This window comes from Bombyx mandarina, chromosome 26 (assembly GCF_030267445.1).
Source record: "Bombyx mandarina strain Sakado chromosome 26, ASM3026744v2".
Taxonomy (NCBI): domain Eukaryota; kingdom Metazoa; phylum Arthropoda; class Insecta; order Lepidoptera; family Bombycidae; genus Bombyx; species Bombyx mandarina.
In genome coordinates this window covers 1,429,006-1,447,114 of record NC_143232.1, presented here as the reverse complement: position 1 = coordinate 1,447,114, position 18,109 = coordinate 1,429,006, and the positions used below count along the sequence as shown (strand labels likewise).

The following is an 18,109-nucleotide window of genomic DNA, read 5'->3' as shown; positions in this document are numbered from 1 at the left end:
TGGTAGAGCTCATATCTCAAGGTGAGTAGCGGCATTTACGTTGTAGATGTCTATGGGCTCCGGTAACCACTTAACACCAGGTGAGCCGTGAGCTCATCCACCCAACTAATAAAAAAATATTATTTATGAATTGTCTGTGGCAATAGCCATCATACAACGCAACATATTTGACAAATGCCTGAATCTCGCTTACGACATTTTCAAGTTAAGTTCGCATATATACAAGTTCCCACGTCATTTCGGATCCTCCCGATCCACTAACGGTGCTTTTAGGTACCTCAACTCAAGCACCGGTCATCGTTCTCGTCGAACCCGTCGCTGGCGACGAAGGGCTCGGCGAGTAAATTAACCCACAGACACAGCCCACTGAGTTTCTCGCCGGATCTTCTCAGTGGGTCGCGTTTCCGATCCGGTGGTAGATTCTGCGAAGCACGGCTCTTGCTAGGGTTCGTGTTAGCAACGTCGTCAGGTTTGAGCCCCGTGAGCTCACCTACTAGTTAAGGTTCTGCTGAAATAGCCTCTCAAGGCCATCAGCTTTGGTAGAAAAAAAAAACAAGTTCCGAACAACAACATTTGGACCGTCGGTCTACCGAGCAAATATCACCCGCTCGGTGGAAGATCTTCCCTTTGTCGTTCAGCGTCCCAAATGTCCTTGGTATGTGAGTAGACGGTAATATGACGGGGGTGTCGGCAGGTTCCTCACCCAGGGCTCCCGGAATATCTTCTGGTGGTCGACGTGCGCGAATTCCTTCTTGCCGACCGTGAGCACGAGGCGCTGGTCGGCGCGGCGCCGGTACTGCAGCCGCCCGCCCTCCGCCCCGCCCTGCACGCGCTGCGCCGACAAGTCCTCGGTCACCTTCTGCAACATTACGCCGACGCTTGCAGGTCAACAGAGACCAGTCTCAGCGATGAGACCTCCTCTTGTACACTTTTTTAAATAAATAAATATTTACTAACAATCACGCCACGTTATCTGGTCCCGTGCTAAATTCGTAAAGAACTTGTATTACAGGTTCCAGATAACGGATACAAATGTAAGATTTTTATTATACACATACATACATTTAATAGACATCCATAACCCTGGAAAATACATTTTATATTTATCATAAAAAATATCTTCCCTTGGCGGGATTCGAACCCGCGACCCCCTTGTATGGTGTCCATGTCACTCACCACTACACCAGACGGCCGTTACGCTACACTATACAAGCCTGTTGATTGTTTTTTTTTTCATGTTATGTTTTGGTGTACAATAAAGTATTTGCTCTCTCTCTCTCGCTCTCTCTAACCCTCTCTCTCTCTCTCTCTAACTCCCTCTATCGCTCTCTCTCTCTCACTCTCTCTGTCCCTCTCTCAGATGACACACCGTGTTTTTTTGTACATCCCTTGACACTGATAACAGATGGCGGTTGGATTTTATTACTAACCAATAAAGGTTGTAAACGTGTCCGCAATATATATTTTTTTGAAAATGTGTCATTAATAAGACACTGTGGTATGTGAAAGACGATATGTATAAGAGGAGAGTGAGCAACAGTAGACGAGTGTGGAAGGAGAAGACATGTTGCGCCGACCCCGGATGACTGGGAGAAGGGCAGGAGAATGAGTATAAGCCGCGCCAATAAAGACGAATCTAAAATGGCGGCGAGGTTCATGCGCTCTCACTCTAAACTATTGCTGTCTTTAGTCGCACACGGCGCGTACTGCATGCAAAAAAAACATCAGTTCTGACTTTGTTGTTGAGTTCGAGTTTTTTCACTTTCGAGTTGTGCGACTTAGATGACTGGCATCAAAAGTCTACGCAAGTTGCATCCCAGATGAGACACCTCCCCCTCTGCCAAGGCATAAAGTATATTCTCATTTGTTTCTTTTTATATATTTTGTACAATAAACTTTTTCTTTTTAATACGCTTTATTTAGCTTCGGACTTATGTATGTATGTTTGTTTGTAACGGAATTTTTGAACATGATTTTGACCCCCTTCAAAACGTCGGATGAACTCAAAATTTGGTATACTTATTATGAAAATATGACAAATCAATATTAAAAAACATTTTTTTTTTTAAAAATTGAAATTCAACTCACAAATGAAAAATTAATAATAGTTTTAAAAAAAACTAACAAAATTCGCTTCTTGCACTATTTTTAATTCAAATTTGTTAAAATTTATTTTTTAAATTTTTTAGATGGATTTTATAAAAGCGTAGTTTGTTAGTTTTTTTAAACTATTATTTTTATTTGCTAACCCTACCATCTATCAGTGCAGGTACATAGACGCCATTTTCGATTCGTTTCTTAATTGGCGCGGCTTATAATGACACGGACTTGTGTCTTGAGCGTCTTGAGTGTCTGTGCGTTTTTTTTATTTATTGCCCTTGTAGGCAGCCCACCTGATGGTGAGTGGTTACCGTCGCCCATGGACTTCAGCAATGCCAGGCGCAGAGCCGAGCCGCTGCCTACCATGGCGTGGCGTGCGTACCTTGACGACGCCTGCCGTATCGGTCCTGAAGTTGAAGTCCCCGAAGATGAAGTAGGGCGCGGCGCTGGCGTCCGCGTGCAGCTGCCGCAGCGTGTGCCGCAGCGCGCGCCGCCGGCTCCGGCAGTACACCTGCGGGCGCACGCACTGCTGGACGACGGCAGACTCACAGGCACAGACTAAATATATATATATATATATACCTAAACTTTCTCGAGATTTTAGACATTTATATGACAGTTCAGTTTATTTGACAGTTAAAAACAAAGAAAACTAATTATGTACTTAAAAATGATGGACCATTATAATAATATTTTTTTAATAAGTGAATTATCTCACTATCTTCCTAGTTTTAAGAGGTGAGTAGAGACCATAGACATCTACAAGGTATATGCGCCGCCCACCATGAGTCACTTGTTCTAAGTCTAAGTTTTAACAGTACAACGGTTGCAGCATCCTTCAAATCGAAACGCATTACTGCTACACGACAGGAATAGGCCGGGCGGTAATACCTACAAGTATAGACTCACAAGACGTTCTACTGCCAGTAGCGATGTTAACCCTTCACCTTGGAAATTACTCGTGATCATTTGTTAAGTACGCATTAAATTAGAAAAATTATTACCTGCCTGCGGGATTCGATCACCGGCCCAGTCGCATCGCTAGATCCGAATGCACCGGACGTCTTATCTTTTAGGCCATGATTACTTCAAGAACTTTAAATTCCAAAAATTCAATTGTTTTTTTTATATATTAAATATAAATAGCTGAACTGAACAAAAAAAGTCGGTCGACATTTTGAACACGCGTCCTGCGGTACCCACAGACGGGAAGGGCTCCATGGCGACCAGGTTGGACGCATCGTGGAACAGGTGGATGTTGACGAACTCCACCGCCGTGCCGCGGATGGTCCAACGCGTGCGCAGGAACCCTTTCCGGGACCACTTGCACTGCAACAATACAGCACCGCTCGGTCAGCGCTCGCTGTGGCCAGTGACGCTCCTCGCCGAGACGTGGGTTCCGAGTTTCAGTCTAGGACTCTATCCCAATCTCACGGCTTTAAGGACTCTATCCAGTCAAACTCTAACCCAATCTCTCGGCTTTAAGTACTCTATCCAGTATAGCTCTAACCCAATCTCACGGCTTTAAGGACTCTGTCCAGTATAACTCCAACCCAATCTTACGGCTTTAAGGACTCTGTCCAGTATAACTCTAACCCAATCTCACGGCTTTAAGGACTCTATCCAGTATAACTCAAACCAAATCTGTCGGCTTTAAAGACTCTATCCAGTCTTACTCTAACCCAATGTCTCGGCTTTAAGGACTCTATCCAATATATCTCTAACCCAATCTCTCGGCTTTAAGGACCAGCGCCAATGCTTTACGGCAGGAATAGACATATAAGCAGGCATAGGCGTAATATAATGGTATTCGTGGTCATATATTAAGCACGGATTCGGACCACTAACACAGCTCAATGCGAATGCACCGGGCGTCTCATCATTTAGGCCGCGACTCAATGCGGTTGGTTGCTTTAGACTGTTATAAATAATATTGACCGTTAAACACTAAAACATAACGTTGTCAAGAGAATACAAATAATAATAAAAAAGATTTGATGTGCACTGATCCGCCAGTTTTGGCGTTACGTCACCATGAGATCTACTTCCCAGATTAAGGACCAAACTTCACTAATACACAGAAATACATATAAAAATGAATTGCTGTTCGTTAGTCTCGTTAAAACTCGAGAGCGGCTGGACCGATTTGACAAATTTTGGTCTTGAATTTTATTTGTGGAAGTCCAGAGAAGGTTTAAAAGATAGATAAATATGAAAGCTCGAAATGAAATAAAAATAACAATTTTGTTTTTCCTTTGATGTATCCCCCCGTCGGACGAATTCCTTTTGTTTGTTTTAAGTTTAATTTCTACAAAAGTTTAAGTCTTTTATTTATCGATTGAGGCACTACGAAGTCTGCCGGGTCAGCTAGTACACAGATATTTGTAATTTATTGCTAATTAAAAAAAGTTTAAGTACATTCAAGTGTAAATACAGCGACGACATTACCTCTGGGAAGAAATGCTGAGGGAACTTTGCCTTCTCTTTAGTGGAGACATTCTCGATGTTACCACTGTGGATCTCTTTCCCGACAACATCAACGTAAGCTTTAAGGTCGAAATCCCATATCTTGAGGTCGACGAGCGACGAATGCGCAAAGTACATGTTGCCCAGGGCCTATGGGGCAAAAACTTTAAAACGTTAATGGCGTTTGTTAGTTTAACCACAAATGACGTCACACATCACCAACTTTTGTTAAATTAGCGCGGCAATTTTCAAACAAGAGCAATTCGAATTCGCGTTTTTACTGACTCCCGTCACAGTAGCTTTCGATCCACTTCCTCATATGACAGCACTAACTAATGAAAGAATTTAATGATTAATTAATGAAGAATGTACAAGTTCATGGTCCGATTGAAACAACCTAATGACTATGTTTGTAGCAGGTTATACGTGACGTCATTCAAACAAGTTTTATCCACAAATAAATCCGCTTTAAGAAGAATGTGAGAGAACCATTACTCACAGTGAATTTCTCAGGCGAGCTGAAGTCCTCGTCTAGGTATATCCTTATTTTGTCAAACAACCTCAGCTCTGGACAGTCGCAGAGCCTCTGGACAAAATCCTTGACGTACTGCATCGACTTCTCGTACGCTTTACCCCCTACTTCCTGCAGATGCAATGCTATGAACTTCGGATCCATTCTGGAGACGGCCTGGAGGAATTCCGACGTCCATATTGGCAGCATCACTGACGGCTGAAAATAGACATCCAGGTAAATAGTAGTGTTTTTGAAAATCCCTCACTTTTATTCACCACTGCCATTAAACGTAGGCATTCTTATGGCTGGGAGGACTTCTTGTGAGCCCGCACGGGCCACCACTACCCTGCCTATTTCTGCCCCGAAGCAATCGTGCATTCCGGTTTGAAGGTTTGGACAGTCCTTAAGTAATTCAATCGTGACGTTAAATTCATGTGTAAACGTGGGTGGAGATATTCACGTTTTGATGTCTATGATAAGACGAAGGTTCGAGAACTGTTTCTCAGAAAGTTAGCAGAGTCATCTAATTGATAATATTTGTTTATATATGTTTTTATATGTATATATTTATGTATATCTATATATTTATGTATATGTATTTATTTAAGTACTATGTATTATGTATGTTATATATACTCATAATATATGTTTAAGTAATATCCCCTTCACACTACACCTACCAAGCTTCATCTCTGCACTCCCCTAAGGTAGACTGTTAGAGAATGCCTATGGAATTAAGTCCGCCTTTATACTTTCTAGTATAAGAAGTTATAAATAAAAATAAAAATAAAAATAAGCTTCTAAGAAAAATGTACTGACAAAAATGACCTTCCTTTTACATTCCTGGATTTTAACCCATTGGATAATGGAATTTCTCTTCTTGAACCTGTTCAAGAAGAGAAACGGCGCGTGTATATTTTACCCTACCACCTAGTAATTACATTAATTAAAAAAAATACAGGTGCGATTTTTATTACCAGAGTTTATTCTTTCATCGCGTAGGACCTTTCAAGTTATTATTGCTGGACAATGCTTACGACATACACCCTAAAGTTCAGAATTTCCGACAAGGGGTTTCAACTTCAAGTTTTGTACAACACAAAACTACCCTTTACTGTAAACACGATAAACAATACAAATCAGTTATACAAAGATTCATATATACAAAACTATCCTTTCCTATAGACAAGGAGGCCCGATTTAGTCCAAGATACCAGTGATACGAGATACACGTTATTTTAGCGATCATGAAAACACAAAAGCCGTTATTCAAATCGCATATAAGAGCGCTTCGTACGGAAACTTTATTTATTTATTTATTTATTTATGTACACACAGAAAAAAAGACATAGTACAGAGTAATAGGAAAATTATGTACAAAGGCACTGCTTATTTCTTTTCAGAAATCTCTTCCAGCAGACCTGCGAGAGGATAATGAGAATAATAATTAAAAGTGATGAGTGTGTGTAGAACAAATAACACATACCTAACTAAAATAACAAATACAACATGAGAATTATAGTAATGCACATACACATACCAAATATTGTTAAACTTGAGTACAAAATATTATAAGTAACACAGTAACACTCGTATATACGAAGAGTATGGAACCATGATCATTCGGTTTATAATTCTTTGAAAAAAACCAGGCCAATTTGATCAGTTTATTTTCTAATAGTAACGATGCTCGAATTGCTCATCCATACTCAAATTCGGCAACCGGTCTTGGATAAAACGACATCCTCGAAAATGGGTATGTTACAGTGTGCTTAGTGCGAGCTTTTTAACATCTCGATCGCGTAAAAGTTAACTTTGAGCCCACAGAACGAGACGTGTACAGAAGAAAATTTCATTACACTTGTTACGTCGAGCATGATACGAGATCTGTGTAATGTTTTTTGCATTAATTGGGTAGACGTGAACACAATTTCACGTAGGCGTAAAATGGTTACTGGACCACATAGACATGAAAAACTGGCGGCCATCGTACACCTTGAAACACGGGTTGGTTCAAATAATATTGTGATACAGCTTCCGTGCGTTTCGTATCGTTAGGCACGTATGCTTCGCAATTAAAACTAGCAAGCACTTAATAACTGCATAATAAACAATCCCCCCTCCTGACTGGCCCTTGCTCGCCCACCTGTCCTGGTGAAACTGGAAAGGCCTCCGGGCCACCAGTAATCCTTCGATCATAAAAAATAATAATTAAACAATTGATGTTTATCCAAAATTTCAGCTTCACTACATAGTATAAAACAAAGTCGCTTTCTCTGTCCCTATATCCTTATGTATGCTTAAATCTTTAAAACTACGCAACGGATTTTTTTTAAATAGATAGAGTGATTGAAGAGGAAGGTTTATATGTACCTAGTCAGGTCCATTAGACGAGCATTCAAACGATGTCCTGTTTGCCTTCGACATGCCCGAAGCCCCAAGTCTTCATTTAATACCATTTTCACCGTGGTTCTGCTTAACCCCATCTGAAGGGCCAACAGTTTCTGCTTACGTTTGGGATTTCTTTGAATTCGCGCCTTCACAGCTTTTATCACTGCTGGAATCCTAACAGACCGAGGGCGACCACTTCTTGACCTGTCATCTACACTAGAGTCTTCATTGTATCGTTTGATGGTACGATTTACGAATCTTTTGGTTATATTAAAATTTTTCAGTATGTTAAAAATTTGAATTGGCGCGTAACCGCAACGATGCAACGCAATAACTGCAACACGGTCTTCTTTAAGCGTCCACTCCATATTTAAAAATGAGTAAAATTCTAAAAGTATACATTTTTATTTTCATGAACAATTCGAAATTCGAATTCAATAAACTTTTTTGTGGCCAACATTCTAAAAGAAAAGTTTTTACTGTGTGACAATACTTATGACCTGACTAGGTATAATAACATCCATTAAATAGTTGAGAAATCAATAATAAATTACATTTTCCGAAGCGAAGCGAGAGCGGGTCGCTAGTTGTTAATATAACGTAGAGGCCCTGAGAAATAGCTCTAAGTATTCATATTTAAGAAGCTCATTTTTATTATTATTTTTTATTAATTAATTCCACTGAATCGTAATTAAAACCTTGTTCGTGCAATTTATAGTCGTCCTTGAACTATAAAAAAGCAAAGTGGCTATAGCGTTAGCGGTCCTGCCCCTCGATGGTAGCTTGCCCGTTTTGCGATATAAATAGAATGTTTGAACCACTTGCGGATTTTATAACACATTTTACGGTCAGCGAAGTAAAGGAAACTATAAGTACGATGATTACTGAGCGATAAGATAATAACATCTAGAGGTAAAAGGCTATTTCGTTCAAGCGACATTTTTGCAACTTTACAGGGGAGCCATTTAATGTTGAAAATTTGGAAAACATATCATAACGAAAAAACTTCTTCGGCTATTTGAATGGAGTAGACATAATTGTTAGCAGCTACTCTTGAGTTGTTAGCTCCCTTTGGAGGCACTCAGGTAGCTGTTAGCAAATCCCACCCCTCCAGGCTGAGCCCTTGCTCGCCTACCTGCCCTGATAAAACTGGAAAGGCCTCCGAGCCACCAGTAATCTCTCAAACATAAAAAAAAAAACATAATTGAAGTTAAATTAAAAACATAGAACCGTTGATGCTTATACCAAATAAAAAGCACCTTTAATTACAAAGATATAGGTCGCATATTTAGCGAAAAGCCGCTTCAACCAGCCTTTCGTCCCTCGATATGGGTATTCGAGGTTTGGAAGTATTTTTAAGTGACAGGCCGCAGAGCCCTGGGACTCCAAAGACCACGAGCGCCAGTGACCCCTGACCATCAGATAAGCCGTGCCTTCAGTGTCGTTAAAAAATACCAACATTAAAATTCCGTAACCAAACTAATTCGTAATAAAAACCAAGAAAAAAAGCCTTCACAAATTTATTCCACGCACACAAAATACCGTATACATTACAGATAACAAATGTTTAATATCCATTTTCGAAATTAATTGCGCGAACGATAAACACACACACACACACAACATTGTTATTTGCGTTCAACTTCTGCAATTTGAATTACATTTTAATATTTTCCTCGTTATATTTACGCAGAAACACAATCCCGTTATGTAGTCAGTTACAACAACTATTATTGTTATAACTGACAATTGTTATTGTTATTATTATTGTTTTAGATTTTCTCACATTTACGGGGACATGGCGCGTCACGCTTTGGGCGGAAAATGATTTTAATACACATTATTAATACGCGTTTATTAGCTTCAGACGTATGTATGTTTGTAACGGATCTTTGAACATGATTTTGACCCCCTTCAAAACGTCGGAATTTGGTATACTTATTAAGGACCGATGACAATTCAATATAAAAAAAAAATTTGAAAAAAATATAATTAAGAAAATTGAGATTCAACTAAAAAATGAAAAGTAAATAATAGTTTAAAAAATACTAACAAAACACGCTTTTATAGAAAATCCAAAAATAGAAATAAATTTTAATTAAAAATAGTGTAAGAAAAAATATTTTATTGTAAAAAAGCGTGGGGTGCTTTTCAGGATATTATCAAAATAACACTACTACTCATATCTGTTCAGAAAATATTTATAACTACTGACACCGTGCAGCCCACGCTTTTTTTACAATAAAATCATTTTTTCTTACACTATTTTAATTCAAATTTATTTTCAATTTTTTAGTTGGATTTTTCTTTTAGGTATATAAGCGAATACAAAATGATTGAATACCGCTTTCAGGTACTGTTAATATAGAATGAAGCTCATCGAAATTGCTGCCTAAGCTTATCAATGATGATTAATTGTGATTTTTATTACACGATGTTATTCCTTCTCAAGTCATCGGTGAACTTTTGTTAAGTATGTACGTATCGGATTAGAAGGAAGTGTGAAAGTAGCTCCGGTAATTAACAATTTAAAGACCGGACGGTTAGCGTGGTATGGACATGTGATGCGGAGAAAGAAGATGCATGTGACTGGTAGATGTATGGAAATGGTAGTGCAAGGGAAGAGGTCGACCGAAGAAGACATGGATGGAGTGTGTGAACAACGATATGAGAGAGACAGGAATGAGTGTTGAAATGACGGCTGATAGAAGAGAATAGAAGAGAAAAATTAGCTGTGCCGACCCCACTTAGTGGGATAAGGTGAACAAAAAATAAGAAGTACGAAATCGATTAGAAAAATTGGTACCTGCCGGCGGGATTCGATAATCGACACAGTCGCGTCGATCGATACGAATGTACCCTTCTTATACACTAAGCCAGGGTGACTTCGAAACAAGGGGCTCACACAAGGCCCCTTATTACAATAAATCCCCGATATGAGCGAGTCCGGAGAAAAGGTTTTCAGAAACTTATAACTAGTCAGGTCATAAGTATTGTCACACAGTAAAAACTTTTCTTTTAGAATGCTGGCCACAAAAAAGTTTATTGAATTCGAATTTCGAATTGTTCATGAAAATAAAAATGTATACTTTTAGAATTTTACTCATTTTTAAATATGGAGTGGACGCTTAAAGAAGACCGTGTTGCAGTTATTGCGTTGCATCGTTGCGGTTACGCGCCAATTCAAATTTTTAACATACTGAAAATTTTGAATACAACCAAAAGATTCGTTTATCGTACCATCAAACGATACAATGAAGACTCTAGTGTAGATGACAGGTCAAGAAGTGGTCGCCCTCGGTCTGTTAGGACTCCAGCAGTGATAAAAGCTGTGAAGGCGCGAATTCAAAGAAATCCCAAACGTAAGCAGAAACTGTTGGCCCTTCAGATGGGGTTAAGCAGAACCACGATGAACAGGGTGTTAAATGAAGACTTAGGGCTTCGGGCATATCGAAGAAAAACAAGACATCGTTTGAATGGTCGTCTAATGGACCTGAGACTGAAGAGATGCCGCGCTTTGTTGAAGCGGTACGCGGAAAAAATATATCGGGAAATTCTTTTTTCGGATGAAAATTTTTTTACCGTAGAAGAGAGCTACAACAAACAAAATGATAAGGTGTACGCACACAGTAGTGAAGAAGCGAGCAACCGTATTCCGCGTGTCCAACGAGGTCATTTTCCATCCTCGCTCATGGTATGGTTGGGAGTTTCTTATTGGGGCTTAACAGAGGTACATTTTTGTGAGAAAGGTGTAAAAACGAATGCAGTTGTGTATATAAATACAGTCCTGACGAACCTTGTCGAACCTGTTTCTCATACCATGTTCAATAACAGGCACTGGATATTCCAACAAGATTCGGCGCCAGCTCATAGAGCGAAGAGCACACAAGACTGGCTGGCGGCGCGTGAAATCGACTTCATCCGGCACGAAGACTGGCCCTCCTCCAGTCCAGATTTGAATCCGTTAGATTACAAGATATGGCAACACTTGGAAGAAAAGGCGTGCTCAAAGCCTCATCCCAATTTGGAGTCACTCAAGACATCCTTGATTAAGGCAGCCGCCGATATTGACATGGACCTCGTTCGTGCTGCGATAGACGACTGGCCGCGCAGATTGAAGGCCTGTATTCAAAATCACGGACGTCATTTTGAATAAACTTTAGTGTCATAAGAATCTATGTTTTGTTAAGTTCATTTTGGTATATGAATGGTTACATAATGAATAAACTTGTTTCAATTATTTTACATTAAACATGTGACAGAATCTATGACCTGACTAGGTATAAGTCCGCAGTGTTTTCATTACAACGAATAATGTTTTACGAGCGACCAGAAGATGAACCCACATCAAATTTGTAATTCGCTCATTTCGTTCACCCGGGTTTACGTGATTGAGTAACAAATATTCAAGCACGTAAGCTTTCAGCCGACAGACCTCCATTGCTAGATATAGAGCTCCTCCAAGTTGTCGGCCTAACGTATGGGATACCCACATTATGCTTTCGGGTGCATAGTCGTCACTTGAGAACTTTTTAACTCCAGCCGCGATGTGCCCCATGAGGAATTCCCATGACCAACAAGACTTACTTTGCAGCTAATTCTGCGCGTACTATACTTTTTTGTTGCTTAGATGGGTGGACGAGCTCACAGCCCACCTGATGTTAAATGGTTACTGGAGCCCATAGACATCTACGATGTAAATGCGCTACCCACCTTGAGATATAACTTCTAAAGTCTCAAGTATAGTTACAACAGCCGCTCCACCCTTCGAGCCGAAACGCCATACCGCTTCGCGGCAGAAATAGGCGGGGTGGTGGTACCTACCCGCGCTGACTAACAAGATGTCCTACAACCAGTAATTACGCAAATTATAATTTTGCGGGTTGTATTTTTATTACACGATGTTATTCCTTCACCGTGGAAGTCAATCGTGAACATTTGCTGAGTACGTATTTCATTAGAAAAATTGATACCCGCCTGAGATTCTAACACGGGTGCATCGCTCAACACGAATGCACCGAACGTCTTTATCCTTTAGGCCACGACGATACCTACATAATTCAATAATCAAAGAGTCTATATTAGGTTGAAATTTAAAAAAACCGGTTTTCAAAAGGAATACGATTTCAACAGGTCATATACCTAAGTAGGTACTTCCTTCGAAACGAAGCCTCCGCTATATTTCAACTTAATTTTTATTCTGTTCATGTACCCAACTTCCATTTTTACTTGCAGCATATTTTTGAACCAGGTAGCGTAATTTACACGTAGATCTTATTTCAAATACTGATTTGTTGATTTTGTGATCGAAAAGCGCCTTGGTAACATGCCGGTCGTCGTTCTCGTCGAACCCGCCGCTTGCGACGAAGGGCTCGACGAGTAAATTAACCCACAGACACAGCCCACTGAGTTTCTGGCCTGATCTTCTCAGTGGGTCGCGTTTTCGATCCGGTGGTAGATTCTGCGAAGCACGGCTCTTGCTAGGGTTCGTGTTAGCAACTTCAGAGTCCACAAGACTGCTACTTCTTCCATATTAGAAGTATCCTACTTTCCTGCCAGTCTGTCCGGAACCTAACATACGTATTTCGAGCAGCGGCGTGCATATTGTTTTCCATTTAGTCCATTAACTACTAAGTTGTCGTCGTGGCCTAACGGATAAGACGTCCGATGCATACGTGTTGAGCGATGCACCGATGTTCGAATCTCAGGCGGGTACCAATTTTTCTAATGAAATACGTACTCAACAAATGTTCACGATTGACTCCCACGGTGAAGGAATAACATCGTGTAATAAAAATGAAACCCGCAAAATTATAATTTGCGTAATTACTGATGGTAGGACCTCTTGTGAGTCCGCACGGGTAGGTACCACCGCCCTGCCTATTTCTACCGTGAAGCAGTAATGCGTTTCGGTTTGAAGGGTCGGGTAGCCGTTGTAACTATACTGAGACCTTAGAACTTGTATCTCAAGGTGGGTGGCGCATTTACGTTGTGGATGTCTATGGGCTCCAGTAACCACTTAAGAACAGGTGGGCTGTGAGCTGGTCCACCCATATAAGCAATAAAAAAAAAAAGTCGTCAGCTCATTTTAAACTTTACCAAAAACGTATCTAGTGATCCGTGTTCTCGTAAAATCGTTAACACACTAATACCTAATCCTCAAAATCAATAATTAAACATCAACAAAATCACAAAATCGATTACAATTACAAACAGAAGCGAAAATGATACTCGAATGTTTTGTTTTAACCTGTTTTTTTATATATATGTACATATATTAGATTTCTCGATGACGGATGGCAATTGATTAAACGATATTAGAAAAATGGTAATCGATTTTTTTAATCGTTTTACTTTAACTCCGCGAGACGAAACCACTAGTTCTCATATAATGCAATTATACTTGACACGTATTTTCGCCTGTTTTGGGCCATGACCGGAATAAAAGGTCAGTCGTACTTTTTTCCCTGCCTAATCGTTGGTAGCTTAAAGGAATATTCCAACAACGCGCGGACCACTGTAGTACCATATTTTCAAACTCGTACGATTTCGCGGACCATAGGACCTGTTGTTAATAACAATGACAAGTTCACAGCAACCAAGACTTTACCCCTCGGCCATTGTCAACGACCCGGAATATATGTTTACAAATTAGTTTGGAAACGTAATAATTTCCAATGTAAGCAAGCGACCGTATATTTTTACTAAAGGTCCGTTGAATACGCAATCCAAGTAATATTGAGCTCAACACTTTTGGGTTCCTTGGCCAAATGGTAAACGAAAAACTTATACTCGTATAGCTCAGTCCAATATCCCGACCTTTTTTTTTATTGCTTAAATGGGTAGACGAGCTTACAGCCCACCTGGTGTTAAGTGGCTATTGGAGCCCATAGACATCTACAACATAAATGCGCCACTCACCTTGAGATATAAGTTCTAAGATCTCAGTATAGTAACAGCGGCTGCCCTACCCTTCAGACCGAAACGCATTACTGCTTCACGGCAGAAATAGGTAAGGCGGTGGTACCTACCCGAGCGGACTCACAAGAGGTCCTACCACCAGTAAAAACCTATTAAGTTTATGAAAATTATAAAACAAATTTAGAACAGATATAAAAATAATGTGTGACAAACTTTTGTCAAGGCCTAATGGAAGCACACGGCACGACAGTACAGATTCAAATCCTATTAGCATTTATATATATTTTTTCTAAGTTAATAAATCGATAACACGTGATTTACGAACAACTTCCACTATGAAGGAATAACATCGCGTACGTACGCATCGCAACATAAAATCAAAACGCAAATCTTATGACTATGCGTTATTACTGGGAGTAGGACGAACTGTGAGACCGCGCGGGTAGATACTAACATCATCATAACCGACCCAGGCGAAGGGACAACGCAAAGACAGTCGCCCGAAGCATTTTTATTGCTTATATTATTACGGTTGGACGAGCTCACAGCCCACCTGATGTTAAGTGGTTACCGGAGCCCATAGACATCTACAACGTAAATGCGCCACCCACCTTGAGATATAAGTTCTAAGGTCTCAGTATAGTTACAACGGCTGCCTTACCCTTCAAACCGAAACGCATTACTGCTTCACGGCAGAAATAGGCAGGGTGGTGGTACCTACCCGCGCGCACTCACAATAGGTCCTACCACCAGTAATTACGCAAATTATAACTTTGCGGGTTTGATTTTTATTACACGATGTTATTCCTTCACCGTGGAAGTCAATCGTGAACATTTGTTGAGTACGTATTTCATTCGAAAAATTGGTACCCGCCTGGGATTCGAACACCGGAGCATCGCTTCAACACGAATGCACCGGACGTCTTATCCTTTAAGCCACGATGACTTCAAATGTCTTGTCGGATCGCTCCAGATTCACTCTCGGCGCTTTTAGACTCTTCAAGCACCGGTCACCGTCCTCGTCGTCGAAGAGGTCGACGAACTAACCCATAGACACAACCTACTGAGATCCCATGGTAGCGAAGCACTGCTCTTGTTAAGGCTAGTGTTAGTAAATCCTCTCAGGTTCAGCCCGCGAACTGACCCGTCCGGGCGTAGCTGCAATAACCCCCTAGACTACCAGCGAATATGTAGATAGGGAAAAAAAACTAACATCCTGCTCATTCCGCGCTACATGCAGGCGGTCCGCATTGAAGGAAAACGTAACTTATCCATACTTTAAATATTATAAATGTAAGAGCGTGTTCGTTTGTCCTTTTTTCACATCGGAGCAAAGCAGCAGTTTGAAATTTTTTAAAGTGTAATATTTAGGTCAAAAGTCTTCCTTTTATCCCAAAAAAACATCTAATTCCCACAGAAAACTGTCTTATTATCTTTAGGAAAATTACGTATGTAACACTTTAGAATAGATTAGAAAATTTATTGACACTTTTTCTTGACGACGCAGATGAAACCACAAGTAATAGCTAGTTTATATCATAGTTAGAAGTGAAACTTCAATTTCACATCTTAAAGCCAGTGGCAGATTTCACTTTCTGAAGTCCACGGGCATTGAAACAATGGTTCGCAATCACTTAAAAATAACAGCTTCCCTCAAACCTCAACCTCAAAAAGATACTAAAGGCAGGTAAACGACAAATCTCCATAATTTACAGCATGTAACAAAGCAATAATGCTTTTATCATTATAAAACATGTTGTGTTGCTTAATCGTTCATCTGATTATGATACAGCTTCAAAAGTTGTTGTTGGAAACTTAATGGAAGGTTTCAATAAATCAATGTTTTTCTTATGAATAGCAGTGGTCACAGCTGTTCATTAGTAGGTTTCATTAATATTAAATACAAATATTGTCGTGCCTGCATGCCTGCAATTTGCATACCTGATTGTGACTGTTGCACATTTTATTTAGGCTTCGAACAAAAACTATTGTAAATAACCTTTGATGTTTTGAAATATAGACTAAGAAGTTGAATCCATTTCTTTTTTATAAATAAATAATTAAAAAGACCTAGAAGTTAGAAAATAAATCCATTCAACTATGTAAAACTATTTAAATATGATGTTGTGGGTAAGTATGCGCTACTAAAAATAGTCACATATGTTTTAACTATAACACCAGCTAAGAGAACTGATCGACAAGAGTTAGCTAGTGGCACTACACACTTTTCCCATTAATAAAACCCATCATAAAATTTCAATTAATTTTGACTTTATATGAGTGCCTCTTTTAGTAATATTTACTTATTGCTCATAACGTGTTAATCAGCAAAGAATGGGTTTTACTTCTAATGTTGATTATCAAGTATCAAATTTTTAGTTAGAGGATTAAATTCGTCAATAAACAACCCACATTTAATTGTTGACAAACCTGTATTTTAGAGTATACAGGACAGTTCTGTATTTTAGAGTATACAGATTTTTCTTATTATTGCACAATCAGCTAATCAAGTAGTATACCCCACTACTTTAAGCCTTTGTTTTTATGCACAACCTATTTAAAGATATATTTGCTCTTTGACATCTTGAATCTATAATGAACTACCCTCATCAACAGTTGCTTGTTTGTAACAACGACAGAGACATGGCATTTTCTATATGTATTTTTGTGCAATGTATTTTTTTGAATTCGATAGGCAGACTATCCTTGTTCAATATATGCACACTTTTCATATACATCTTGCATATGTATATTTACCATAAAAATGACAAAATGTCTATAGATAGCCCATTACAGGATAATTTATGTCATTTCCCAAATTTGTAAGAATAACTTTTCTATTTCTAAAAAATATGTTTATAAATATGATTTAAATAATTCCTATGTGTTACAATCTGAGGCTTCTCATTTTTTATCAATCACTGCATTGTAAAGTATACAATGCCGAAACATTTAAGAATAATTACTCATTCATTTTAAAAATATTTCCAACCAGTCCGTCTCACTCATTGTTTTAAAATTAGAACATTTATCTTCCGTTTGTTTCGCGCGCGATGTTTAATTCAATTAGCGGGCGTAATTATAAACGTCGCCTGCGGTTTAGCGGTGTAGTTTTAATTAGTTAATTTTACTTTAAAACTTACATCTTCGAATATAGATCCCACGTTGGCGGTAACGAGTAGCAAAGGCACTTTATCCGACCCCATTTTTTTAAATTTCAACATGTTCCCGATGCGCTTTCAATTGAAAAACAAACTTATTCTACCGTGATGTTACTGCCCAAATAACTCTTTTTCACCTGTTTCGCATAAAAGGCGTTTGAAAGCCGTATCTACAACCAATGTAGATTACATTTTATTAATGTTTTTGTTATTTTTTTTGCTATTTACACGCATTCGGTTAACGAAAAATCGTACAACTAGCCGTTTGACATATATGTGTATGACTGACATTTCTATATTTTCTACACCCACATCCGCGAGAACAATCATCAATTTATGATACCAAATTAAAAACATAGTTCGGGTGGAAAAAAATTACGAAAAGCTAAATAACAGTATGTTAAAAAAAATTACACGTTATGCCAATCTAACACCAATCGAACAATTTAGGATTGTGTTTGTAATTAAAATTTAAGAGTTTGCTTAATATTGTAGTTTTTAATCTATTCTCCACGTAGAACGGAACGTACATGGTCTCTTTAATTTAGACGGGTAC

General features: G+C 39.1%; 1 protein-coding gene across 3 annotated transcripts in view; it reads right to left on the bottom strand.

Annotated features, from left to right (window-relative positions):
* Positions 1-17,849, bottom strand: part of 5PtaseI (inositol polyphosphate-5-phosphatase A) — a 35,396-nt gene extending 17,547 nt beyond the window's left edge. For 2 of the 3 annotated variants that reach the window (XM_028187685.2, XM_028187684.2), the window contains exons 1-6: positions 17,536-17,849; positions 5,066-5,296; positions 4,549-4,716; positions 3,304-3,429; positions 2,483-2,611; positions 704-859 (exon numbers count right to left, since the gene is read on the bottom strand). In XM_028187685.2, the coding sequence (XP_028043486.2) occupies positions 704-859; positions 2,483-2,611; positions 3,304-3,429; positions 4,549-4,716; positions 5,066-5,296; positions 17,536-17,616 (891 nt within the window). In that variant the 5' untranslated portion in view covers positions 17,617-17,849. The remainder of the gene's footprint in view (positions 1-703; positions 860-2,482; positions 2,612-3,303; positions 3,430-4,548; positions 4,717-5,065; positions 5,297-17,535) is intronic. The other variant, XM_089738818.1, reaches the window with a different exon arrangement.
* Between the last annotated feature and the right edge of the window lie 260 nt (positions 17,850-18,109).